Source organism: Cydia strobilella, chromosome 23, assembly GCF_947568885.1.
Source record: "Cydia strobilella chromosome 23, ilCydStro3.1, whole genome shotgun sequence".
Taxonomy (NCBI): Eukaryota; Metazoa; Arthropoda; class Insecta; order Lepidoptera; family Tortricidae; genus Cydia; species Cydia strobilella.
This window is the reverse complement of record NC_086063.1, coordinates 872,331-884,960: the sequence shown is the minus strand read 5'-3', so window position 1 is coordinate 884,960 and position 12,630 is coordinate 872,331. Positions and strand designations below refer to the sequence as shown.

General features: G+C 35.1%; 1 protein-coding gene across 13 annotated transcripts in view; it reads right to left on the bottom strand.

The window, feature by feature from the left end:
* Nucleotides 1-12,073: 12,073 nt before the first annotated feature.
* The window catches only part of LOC134751771 (hemicentin-2-like), a 634,647-nt gene continuing 634,090 nt past the window's right edge, over nt 12,074-12,630 (bottom strand). For 6 of the 13 annotated variants that reach the window (XR_010128692.1, XR_010128693.1, XR_010128696.1 and 3 more), the window contains one exon: nt 12,265-12,350. Coding sequence is in view for 3 of the 13 variants with exons in the window: in XM_063687233.1 (XP_063543303.1) it covers nt 12,189-12,350 (162 nt within the window). In the remaining 10 variants the exon portion in view is untranslated. Of the gene's footprint in view, nt 12,351-12,630 lie in introns of all 13 variants that reach the window. The other 7 variants (XM_063687236.1, XM_063687240.1, XM_063687237.1 and 4 more) reach the window with 4 other exon arrangements.

Genomic DNA, 12,630 nt, shown 5'->3' with positions numbered 1-12,630 from the left:
ACAGTCTCCTTTTATGGTAATCATCGGTGCTTATTATAATATTGATGTATTTACTGTCCGCGAGCCAATTCCGTGCATTCGGAGGTCGAGGAAGTGGGGGGTGTGTGCCGCGCCCGTACGTACAAAATGACTCTGTCATGACGCCCAACATTCCTAACATTCCTCAGCCGTGCACGGAATTCGCGCGCAGACAGTACGTAAAAAGTAAAGTGTATTCAAAACATTAAGGATGACTCACGCCAGAACAGTCCAGGTCCTAGTCGAGGCACTCGAGGCATACTTCGTTTTCTATGACGGGTGATCCGTGATCACGTGATCATTTCTATAGAAAACGAAGTGTCGGACGCCTCGGCCCGAACCAGCGGGCTTAGCACGGTAGCATTTTTATCGCCTGTCACCATGCCTGTCACGTTCTAACAAGTATGTAAGTGCAAAAGTGACAGGCATAGTGACAGGTAATAAAAATGCAACCATGCTGACACCGCTGGACCGCGTGCGAAGCGTTAGTTAATTTATTATATTAACATCGATGAATATAATTAGGGAAAAATGTGCTATAGTATAAAATGTGATAATTAAGTATGTATTTAGTATTAAGCTGTATTTGTGATATTATTTGCATTGATATTATTTGAACAGAAGACACCGTTTAGAATTATAATGAAACGTCAAAGTGAGAATCAATTGTGAGATTATTATAACTATCTTCGTTGTTGTGGCAATATATAAAGATTACTTACAGTAGCTAGTTTATTCCACTGTGGTTTTAAAAACTACATTATTATTGACATCAGTAAAATTTAACAATTTGTTATGATATTGAAAACTGGTTTTGATACGACCTTAACTCGTCTTGGTGATTGGCGCGCATCTCACGCACGACTTTCACTTCATCTCGCATGCACCAATGAGCGTGAGCGATCTTCAGGGTTGTATTAAAATAATATCAAAACCGTAACATGTTGTTAAATCTGATTCGAGCTGATATTATGTCATTAATAGACAGTAAAAGTACTATCATTGATAAAAAAAGTTTTCTCAACATACTTTTTGTCAGTGTTAATATTTTGCATTAAGTTATTATTACTAACCGACATGCCAATGAAATTGTCGCAATCACAACCAACGCGACTAGAACCCGTAAGCGCCGTAAAATTCATGGCGCTTACGCGTTTAGGTCGCGAGATTCACGCTCCGCTTCTATGGTTTGATGCCAAAAACAGCAGCAACTCATGGCGCAAAATGGTTCATGACAATGAAATGGCATGGTTCTCTGTGCCGGTTCTATACGTTAGTAATAATAGTTCAATGTATTTTTGACATGACTGTTTGTTGTAATTTCCGATTCCTTAAAGGATAAAGCATTACCTTTCTCAGGCTATCTGTAAGTTATCTTTTTATTGTCATGTGTATTATTTAAGAATTCGAATAATTCGACTGCTTGTTATGATATTTTTCTAGTACGTAATTTAATAATTCACATAATTATTTTTTTTGTTTATTGATTTATTCGTTTAGTCGCTAAAAGGCATGCATATATGTAGATAAATATACCTACAGCATAGTCACTAATGTTTCCTTAGAGAATAAATAAATGTATCAGATTTATTTATTTGTAACAAATTTATTTTAATACAAAACTTATAGATTTATAACAATTATAACGAAACTGATACAATATAATAAAAAAATCTCGTACATTTCTATAAAAAACTCATGCAATCACCCTACAACATACAAGCAGTCGAGAAAAAGTAAGTACCTATGGTGCAAAAAATGTGTCTTAAGTTTGCCTCAAAAATGGCTGTGATAATTTTATATAACTTTAAAATTATGAAAAATTATTTGATAAAAATTTATAATAAATAAGTGTTTATAACCTTTGTTTTATTAACCCCCGACTCAGAAAAGAGGGGTGGTTTATATGTCTGACGCAAATGTCTGCCTGTGACAACGTAGCTCTCAAACGGATGGATCGATTTCGATGCGGTTTTTTTACTTGAAAACGAGTTTCCTTGTCGTGTTTCTTAGCTGTATTTAATAACAATCGATCCAGCATTTTGAAGTTGCTCGCGCGTAGCCGAGAGGAGCAGTGAGTTGCTCGCGCGTAGCCGAGAGGAGCAGTCGCGCCCCTTGCGAAATAACCCGTGTAAATAGTGCAGCAAAGTGACACCGATCGCGCCTACGCAAAAAAATCGGACCCTCCTTGTCGCACCTGCAGGGCAGGGCCATTAGGTGCCCCCCTAGCGGGTTTTGTGAGCGAGACAGGAATATCGGCTACGAATGCTACGTCGCTGCTACGGGGAACGTAGCACAGGCCGCGAAATCCAGGAAGCGCAGTCAAAATAAAACTACAACTTGTTTACATCTATAGATTGAACGGCTAACCGACAAAAAAAAAATGGTCAAAACAGTCAAGTGCCACAAATGTACCAAAACAATAGGAAAAAAATTCCCAGGAGCGCAGTGCAGCAAATGCTTTAGATGGCTACACTGTAATGGTACATGCAGTTCGCTAACACCGGAACAACTCGGCGCATTATCCACGACGGACTCCATAGATTGGAAATGCCGCAACTGCACGGCCGGCGGCAAGCCGAAACGCCTATCTGTAATACTCCCGGACCCGGAGCCCGCGGAGCCCATAGAGGACGAAGACTCAGAAACAGAGGCCACCGAACCAGGCGGGCGAGATAAAAACATACTACTCGACATTCACAAGGAGATACGCGAGTCAAGGCAGACCGTCAAGAACATTATAAAACAGGAGATGCAAGAATCGATGAAATACTATTCGGATAAAATCGACGACTACGAAGGAAGAGTGAAAGATCAGGAAACCAAAATAAAGCTGATGGAAAACAAAGTCAAACACATAACGGACTCGTACAAAAATCTGGAACTAAAATACGACGCCCTAGACCAAAAAGTTAGCAAGTTAGAACAAGGTCAAATAAGCAACGTCATTGAAATATGCGGGGTAAATGAACAGAAGGACGAGAACATACAGCAAATAGTGTCTACTATGTGTCATCTGCTACACTACAGCAAAACGAAGAGGACATTGTGAGAGCACATAGGAAAAAAGCACCAATACGGACGGGACAGGCCCAGGCAGCCCGTGCCGCCATTGACGCCCCTATTAGCGTAACTCTGAGAGAGGGCTGTCAAGATATGTGGATTAGTGCATCAAAAAATACAACCATCACGTCTAGTGTATTCAAAAAAGCCAATATGAGAATAACTGCCGGCGGCACCGGCCATGTAAACACAGAGGAGCAGCCAGCGGGCACGGATGACAGGAGCGTTGATAAAAAAATCTACGCAAGAGCCGCACTGACACCCAGTGTGGCGTATCTGTTATGGAAAGCGAAGAGCGAGTTGAAGCCTCTGTGCAAACATGTGTGGTGCAAGGACGGTCGTATTATGGTGCGGAAGGAAGACAATGCAAAGAAAATATATTACGTGCACTCACTGAAAGACATACAAAATATTAAATCGTCGATGGACCGCGCTCCCGAAGGCTGATTGCAACAATAATACAAATATACCTGTGTTTAGTCATATATAGTGTTTTTTAATACAAAATACAGATATAAATGGAAAGTGGAGTATGTGAAAAGAGCTTTAATAAGTGGAGCGACTTCACTTGCGACATAACCTCAAATCATAACAAACTATTATTGCTACATGTCAACATTAGATCTCTTATAAAAAACTTTGCCATTTTAGAATACAGTGTGAAGACAAGCCCAGTAACGATTCACTTAATTGTAGTGACAGAGGCCAACGTGAGCGACCAGACTAAAAACCTATTTCATCTAGAAAACTACACGATGAACACGGCGTTACGAAAAGATAGAAAAGGTGGCGGCATTATAGTGTATTCCCATAAAAGTGTAACATTTATACAGAGTGACACGAACACAGCGTCGTTCGAATGTTTAAGTGGTGAAGTGATTTTGCCGTGCGGCTATATAACGTATATATGTGCCATTTATCGTCCGCCTAGTTCTAACGTGAGTGACTTTGTTGGTGAGTTAGCCAGACTATTAACTGCAGATCCAATGAACTGTAATTTATTATTATGCGGGGACATAAACATAGACATTAGCGTATCTAATCATATGTCAAACTACTACCAAGATACTTTAGCAGATAGAGGCCTCCAATGTTGCATCTCGCAGTACACAAGGATTGAATCCACTCTAAGAGGTACTTCCAAGTCGTGCATAGACCACATTTACTTTAGAGACATCTCAAATAATAATAGGCGGTCCCAACCCCACCATGTCAGTGCTGCGGTAGTGCGTGATGCAATAGCGGACCACTTCATTACTGGCTTCTCCCTGACTAGTCAAATAGTAAAAACAAACACAGTATGTAGTAAATTAGACAATAAAATGGTACAGCAAGAGTTAATCAAAATAAATTGGGAGCCAGCTCTGAAAATGAAGGACCCAAATTGTATATACAACTGCATAAGTAACAATTTTGAAAATATATATGACAAGTGCACTATCCAAAAAACCACCAATAGCAAACCCAGGGAAAACTGTCTCTGGATAAATGACAAACTCTTAGAAATGTCACGTGTAAAAAATAAGTTACTACAAATTCATCTAAAAGACCCCAGTAATAAACAAAATGAGTTGTTGTATAAAAAATATAGGAATAAAACAAATAAGCTCATGAATAAAGCTAAAAATAACTATACTAAAAGGGAAATCTGTGTTAATTTTAGAAACCCTAAAAAGCTATGGCAAATTATAAATAGTCTAACAGGAAGAATTCTGAAAGCCGTTGATGATGTACTGCTGAAGTCATTCAAAATGAAAGCCGCTGCCCTGTGTAACAAGTTCTCTAAAGACTTTGAAAATAATGTTAAAAATATACTAAACTTGTGTGATATTCCATTGCTCGACCAAAATACCTATCAAAACACCCCAAACCTGACACTGAAAATTAGAAAACTAAGTGAAAAAGGTATGTATAAAATTGTTAATAACTTAAATGAAAAAAAGAGTGCAGGCTATGACAGAATTAGGGCTAGAGATGTAAAGTACATAAGCAAGGAAATATCACCTGTCCTTACCCATCTTGCTAACCAATGTATTAGTAATTTAGTATATCCGGACAAATTAAAGATAGGATTAATTAGGCCAATACATAAAAAAGGGAGCTATACTGACACAGACAATTATAGGCCTATTACTATATTGCCAGTAATTGACAAAATTCTAGAAAAACACCTAGGTAAAACATTAAATGATTTCCTGTCGGGCAATGGAATATTACATGAAAAACAATTCGGTTTCCAAAAGGGGAAAAACACTACCCAATTACTAGCACAATTTACTGATGAGATTAATATGCACCTTAATGAGAAAAAACATGTCCTAGCGGTAATGATTGACTTCAGCAAAGCATTTGATACCTTAAATCTTAATAAATTATATAATAAGTTACAACAAAGCGGTATACAGGGGCCGGCTCTGAACTTGATAAAGAACTATCACACAAATAGATACAATACGGTCAGCATTGCAGGAGAGCAAAGTGAGCTGCTGCAGTCTTACCAAGGCACAGCACAAGGCTCTGTGCTCGGGCCAACCGAATACTTAGTTTATGTCAACGATATGTGCAACATATTCAGAGATGCCTCCGTATACCAATTTGCAGATGATACTTGTCTAATAACAGCTGATACTGATATCTCAGAGGCACAACGCAGGTTGCAGCGCGAATTTGATATGTTATGCAAATGGTCCCACGATGCAGGATTAACTATCAATTACCAAAAAACTAAAATATTGCATATAAGGTCACCTTACATCAAAACCAACATAATACCCAAGATTACAGCACACAAACACCCTTGTTTGCATGGGTCAGGTTCGAGCTGCGACTGTGAGCCCCTGGACTTAGTAGAACAGCATAAATACCTTGGACTTATAATAGATAATAAATTTAATTGGAGTCCGCACATTGACCATGTATGTAAGAGACTAAGAGCTGTACTCAGTAACCTGACAATACTTAAAAACAAAATGCCATATAATACACTCCGTCTAATATACATGGCCATGGCTGACTCGGTGATAAACTATGGAATATCTAGCTATGGCAGAACCCACAAAAGTCACCTACAGCGAATATATAGTTTACAGTTAAGAATCTTAAAATCCATTGTACCACTAAAAATCAAATATAAACATAAACATAATTATGATAACTTATTCCAACATTGTAGAATAATGAATGTGTATGATAAAGTGAAACTAGCGATAGTATTAGAATATAGACATAAATTGGAAAGTCTGAATAGGTATGACAGGCCAACTAACCTTAGAGTTCTGTTAAATAAAAAATATTTCAATATACCAAGTAGCAACAACTATTATGGGCAGAGTCTGGTCGAGTTATTTGCCACACATCTTAAATAGTCTTCCTAGAGATATAATAGATAATTTAGAAGAGGGTAAGCCCCATAAAATTAAAATCATGATAAAAAAGCACTGCCTGAATATTTAAGTTAACCTCATAATTGTTATATATAGCATATTATACCATAGACCATACTTAGCATACAATCTATTAGAATGTAGATTAGGCTAAGTCTGTAAATAGTCTTTGTAATCTTTCTTGAAATAAACAGTTTAAATTTTAAATTTTTTTTTTTCAAGTGTATTAGCTCTTTTCCAAAATGATGTACCTAAGGTATTTTTGGTATAAAATTTATTTTTTTTGGCCATTTATTTTAAATTTTTAAATTTTATAGTTATTTCGTGTTGAACTAAATGGGGTAATAAAAAAGTCAATAAAAATCCATAAATTAATTTATTAACACTATTTGACAATATTATAACAAGTCACTTTATGTACAAAATCTCTAGTTACATTAACGATCGTACGTACGTACGAACGGTCGTATTTAAGTTTCAACGTATAACCACGGAATGAAGTGTATAAATACATTAGTTATTTATATCCTGTGTTACTCAAGTGACATTATAAATTTTAAGATATCAGTTTATTAAAAAATGTTGAAATAAAAAAAGACTTTGGGCTTTACAGACAAACTTGTGACATATATATACATTTCTTTTTTTAAATTTACTTTCATACACATAAGAAAAAAAACATTGGCGCATACATTTTACTTTGCTCAAGAATTAGTATTTTCATTATGAGTAAATAAATTAAACCAGCTAAGTACAATATTATTCAGTAATGTTGTTTAAAAAAAAACATCAATATTAAGCACCAAATGCGTGCCAAAATTGCTAAAAATAAAAACTTTTTGGCATAGCTTAAAGAGTTTTATTTACATTAGTATGATAAATTAACGGGTTTAGTCTCAAAAACATGAAATAATTAAAATATTTCTAATGGCGTTTAAATTAATTATCGTTAATAATGATTAACCTAAACACCAGAAAACAATTAATTATTTTCATTTTAAACAATTGAAATGTGTTAAAAAAACTTATACAAGAGATTATTTAAAATAACCTCTGATTTGTTATTGGTTGGTACATTTCTAGTTATTAACAATAATAGTTCGTTACAACCCAGGTAGCAAAGTGACGTCAGCGACGTCATAATGACGTACCTATGGCGTCATAATGACGTCACTGACGTCATAATGACGTATAAATGCTGTTAGGGAAGTACTATTATCACAAGTAACAACGGTGTCATACCTTAAAGCGATGTTAAAATATAAATTAAGTACATTAAAATTCGTATTTCGTTGCCTGATTAAATAAAAATCGGTACAAAATATATAAATTAAATGTATAAAATATATGCCGTTGTACTACGGGTTCCTGCAAATGTATGAACACTACATCGTGTACCACACGAAATATAATTTTAAATATATATTTAATCCATTGACAGTTCTACAGTCGATATTTAAATAATTACCTACATTAAATAATAAACAATTCAATTATTTTTACAGTTATCTTTTGATACATTTTATGTAGTCCACTTCAGATCTTAAAAGCGTTCGTAATTCCCGAATACTAATTTACAATCTATCTTTGATCATTCGACTAAAGTCCGTCTAAGTTAACTTTGCATCACTTGAACAGGACAAAGTGAAAGTGTCATTATTAACTTGATATTTTCATAGAAATTTAACACAAATGATGACATTGCCACACTTTGTCATTGTAAATGCCATGCAGAGTTAGCTTGGTCCGATTCTATGGTTTTACTTTAAATTTCATACAGCTTAGCGTATTTTACACTAATTACAATTTTTACCTATAAATGGGTTTTAGCTAAATTCAACTAATTTTGTAGACTCACCCGTTTGGACGGATAATAAAATCTAACGTGTTGTTACCCTACAAAAGCATTGACAGAATAAAATTAAAATAAAATATTTCACAGGAACCTTTAAAAGCCCATATTGGTTTTAGTCATAAAATAATATGTTAGCTTCAATTTTATTTTTTATTTTGGCTTGTAATTTAATGAATACAATTAATAATAATAAAATAAAAAAGCTTGTAAATTTTACTTTTTAGGCGTGTAAATAAGATAAACATTTCATAATGGACCTTAAAATAATTCTTAGACCTGTTTTATTTTTTTCCATCAATAAAACGCTTGTATCAATTAAATGAAATTAAAAATTTCATACATATTAAGCCAATGCTATAGGGTCAAGAGGAATAAATTTGCTCTAAAACATCAGTAATTAATTTATAACATATGAAATAATATTAAACTAAAGGGGCCCACTGACTATCAGTCCGCCGGACGATATCGGCCTGTCAGTTGTTCGGAACTGTCAAATTTTTGTTCTAACGGACAGGCCGATATCGTCCGGCTAACTGATAGTCAGTGGGCTCCTTTAGGCTCAGAGCTAATTTATTCACTATTTTATTTACAAACCTTTAAATACGTGTTTTCTTTCATATTCAGCCAAATACCCGGTTATGAAAGATTGTAACAAAAGTAAAAATCTAAGTGTAAAACAATATAAGTTTTACATTACTGCCTTATTTTTATTAGGATCAAGAAATGTATGTACAAGGAAACAGGACATTCAGTTTTAATACACGATGGTACAGTCAGGAAATTGACAATGTCATTTAGGCGTTTTGGCACTTGGTTGTATACGCCATAGGTTGAAACCGCCAGCGAAAAAAAAGTAAATGCCTATTAAATTGAATACAAAGATTTTGCCGCGGACGCCTTTTTAACGTATCATTTATCCAGAGAAGAATTCAGTTCGAGTGAAAATCTTATGTCATAGTCTTTATTTCACAGTCGGATAAGAAAGTGGAAATAATTTATTTACATACTCAATATTTTTCTAATCTGTACAATTTAGGCTAATCGTCACAATTGGGTTTCATTTGTCAGTCCAGAATATTTTACAAATTGTTATATCATGTATAGAAAGTTCTATACTTAACGTACAACATCAAATACCTTAAGAATCGATTATCGTAAGTGACATAATTAAGTATGTCATTTACGTTAATCAAGTCTAAAAGTATCGATATTGTAGAAAGTATCGACCATTTTACATTACTATTTTTAATAGTCACGACACAGCAGCAGCAGGTTGTATAAATAAGCATATTTGTTATTAAAAAAATATAAAAGTGATTCTTGTATAAAAAGCGAGCCAGTTGAAAAAGCACTGAGTATCTCGGACATCAATACTTTAAAAGTAATCAAGTCAATAACAAATCCAGAACAAATTGATACCTGTAATTACATTCAAAATACGACGCCTTCTACTTAGTCAAATAAATGGTTGTACTGATAATAAGCTTAAAATCTATATACACCTTAATTTTGGCGTTCTTAAAGTTGTCCTCTGCCCAAGTTCTACAGACAGTAGTTATTTTGTAAATTTTCGGACAATGAGGGCTACCGTTTTTGTGCTCACCAGTTGGCGCCACTGTAGATGTAGGTCCAGAAAAACATCTGTAAGTTCTTCTATGCTTATTTTTATAAAATCAATACGTTCTAATATACACAAATGTACTTTTAACGTCTAAATGTGTTATTTTTTTTAACCTCTTTAATTTTGCATATATTTCAGTTGGCACTTTTTTTAAACCACTAACATTTATTGAGCTATATCTATTATTTACCATGATTAATCAAAGATGGACAAAATTTACGAATAAAATTCCCGATAAAAAAGCTTGAAACCCCCCAAACTTGCATTTGACATTTTGAAAGACCTCGATCTACACTAGCGCCCCTAGCGGCGAAATTAAACGCGGTAGCCCTCATTAGGTACAAACGCTAAAATGAAGATGTACATGAGTATCCAGCTTAAGGATAACTCGCGCTGGAACCGTGCGGGTCCGGGCCGAGGCGTCCTATACTTCGTTTCCATCATTAGGCATTCCGTGTACACCCATTACCCATCATAATGGGTGATGGGTGATCACGTGATGCCTTCTATAGAAAACTGAATAGTCGAATGCCTCGGCCCGGACCCAGACCGTTCTAACGTGAGTCATCCTAGATGAAGGAGTTTCCAACTTAAATTATCTCTCATTATGAGGATTCCCTCTCTCCAGCATTAAAATTAACTATGTTGTATCTAGCAAATACGTCTGTAAACGATACTACAAATTTGCGCCACAAAAAGAAGGAAGGAATGGAAAAATTCGTACACTTCTGGCAAGTTTCGGTAGTTCCAAAAAGTCACTATAAAGTTGCGTTTAGAATGCAATAACAGTAGATTATTAACCGAGGGTTGAAAGGCACCCATTTCTGTTGAGTTAATTTGGCGCTCGAACGCAGTGAGAGCGCCAATAGTCCGAGACGGAAATGGTACCTTTCACCCAAGTTAAACACTCTACTTTTCATTTCGAATACGAGGAAAGTAAAATGTATGTGTTTTTTAAAAACATGACTAAGTATAAATTTTTATAGTAATTCTTGACTTTCAATTAACAATTTAGGCAAAAGTATCGTTATTTATGGAATGGAAAGTCAAATATCAAAATGGAAAATGTATAATAAATCCATTTAGACTCAAATTGCTTAACTTAAAAAAAAAAACCGGCCAAATGCGAGTCGGACTCACGCACCGAGGGTTCCGTACTTTTTAGTATTTGTTGTTATAGCGGCAACAGAAATACATCGTCTGTGAAAATTTCAACTGTCTAGCTATCACGGTTCATGAGATACAGCCTGGTGACAGACGGACAGACGGACAGCGGAGTCTTATTAATAGGGTCCCGTTTTTACCCTTTGGGTACGGAACCCTAAAAATCGTACTCCGAACGTAAAATGCTCTAGTGCATACACGTATCATTTTCTGCACACCTTTTAGAACAACAATGACTCTCTTTCAGAGCATGAGAAATGAAAAATTATTTTTGTCTTCCGGCCTAGCCAAAACCGTAAACAATCAAATAGTTCCTAATTAGAAAATCAAGTTCACAATAACCAGTTAAAGGCATATTTTTAATTAGGAACTATTTAATTGGTTACGAGCATCGCTAGGCCAGCGAACAGCGATTTAACTGCATTCTTAACGCAAACGAACTATAGTTAGAATTTTGCCAGAAGCGGTGATTTTCGTTATTCCTTTAATGTAAAAATTTGCATAAAAATAACAAAATCACAACAAATCGTCCTGTTGCTTTTCGTATATCCTGAGTTAGAATTTTGCCAGAAGCGGTTATTTTTTCCGTTATTCCTTTAATGTAAAAATTCGCATAAAAATAACAAAATCACAACAAATCGTCCTGTTGCTTTTCGTATATCTCCTGAGTTAGAATTTTGCCAGAAGCGGTTATTTTTTCCGTTATTCCTTTAATGTAAAAATTTGCATAAAAATAACAAAATCACAACAAATCGTCCTGTTGCTTTTCGTATATCTCCTGAGTTAGAATTTTGCCAGAAGCGGTTATTTTTTCCGTTATTCCTTTAATGTAAAAATTTGCATAAAAATAACAAAATCACAACAAATCGTCCTGTTGCTTTTCGTGTATCTCCTGAGTTAGAATTTTGCCAGAAGCGGTTATTTTTTCCGTTATTCCTTTAATGTAAAAATTTGCATAAAAATAACAAAATCACAACAAATCGTCCTGTTGCTTTTCGTGTATCTCCTGAGTTAGAATTTTGCCAGAAGCGGTTATTTTTTCCGTTATTCCTTTAATGTAAAAATTTGCATAAAAATAACAAAATCACAACAAATCGTCCTGTTGCTTCTCGTGTATCTCCTGCAACCGCTGTTGCTCCTTGACCTTCTTCATCTGCGAATAGATGGACGCTTGCTTGTAGTTTATCGGCCCGTAGTCTTTCAGGTCGGCGTCGGCGTAAATGAACATGTCGTCGGGTTTGAAGGGCTGGAAATATATTGTTTTATTTTATTATTTCAAATTACAATTTGCTTACAGCTGCCAAAGTGGCAAAAAAATTGTTACTTTTAGGCATTTCTCTTTCTAAAAATCTGTTTTTTTCTTTTATAGGTAGTTTCCTATGTTGATTTTTATGTCCGTAGTTTAAGAGTCTTAGTTATATTTGTACATAAATACGCGTAAATATAAAACTCTCTTGTACTCCATCATCAGTCGCATGTTGTATTTGATATGTGGGGTAAGACAAACATAGTTTATTTGGCTTGGG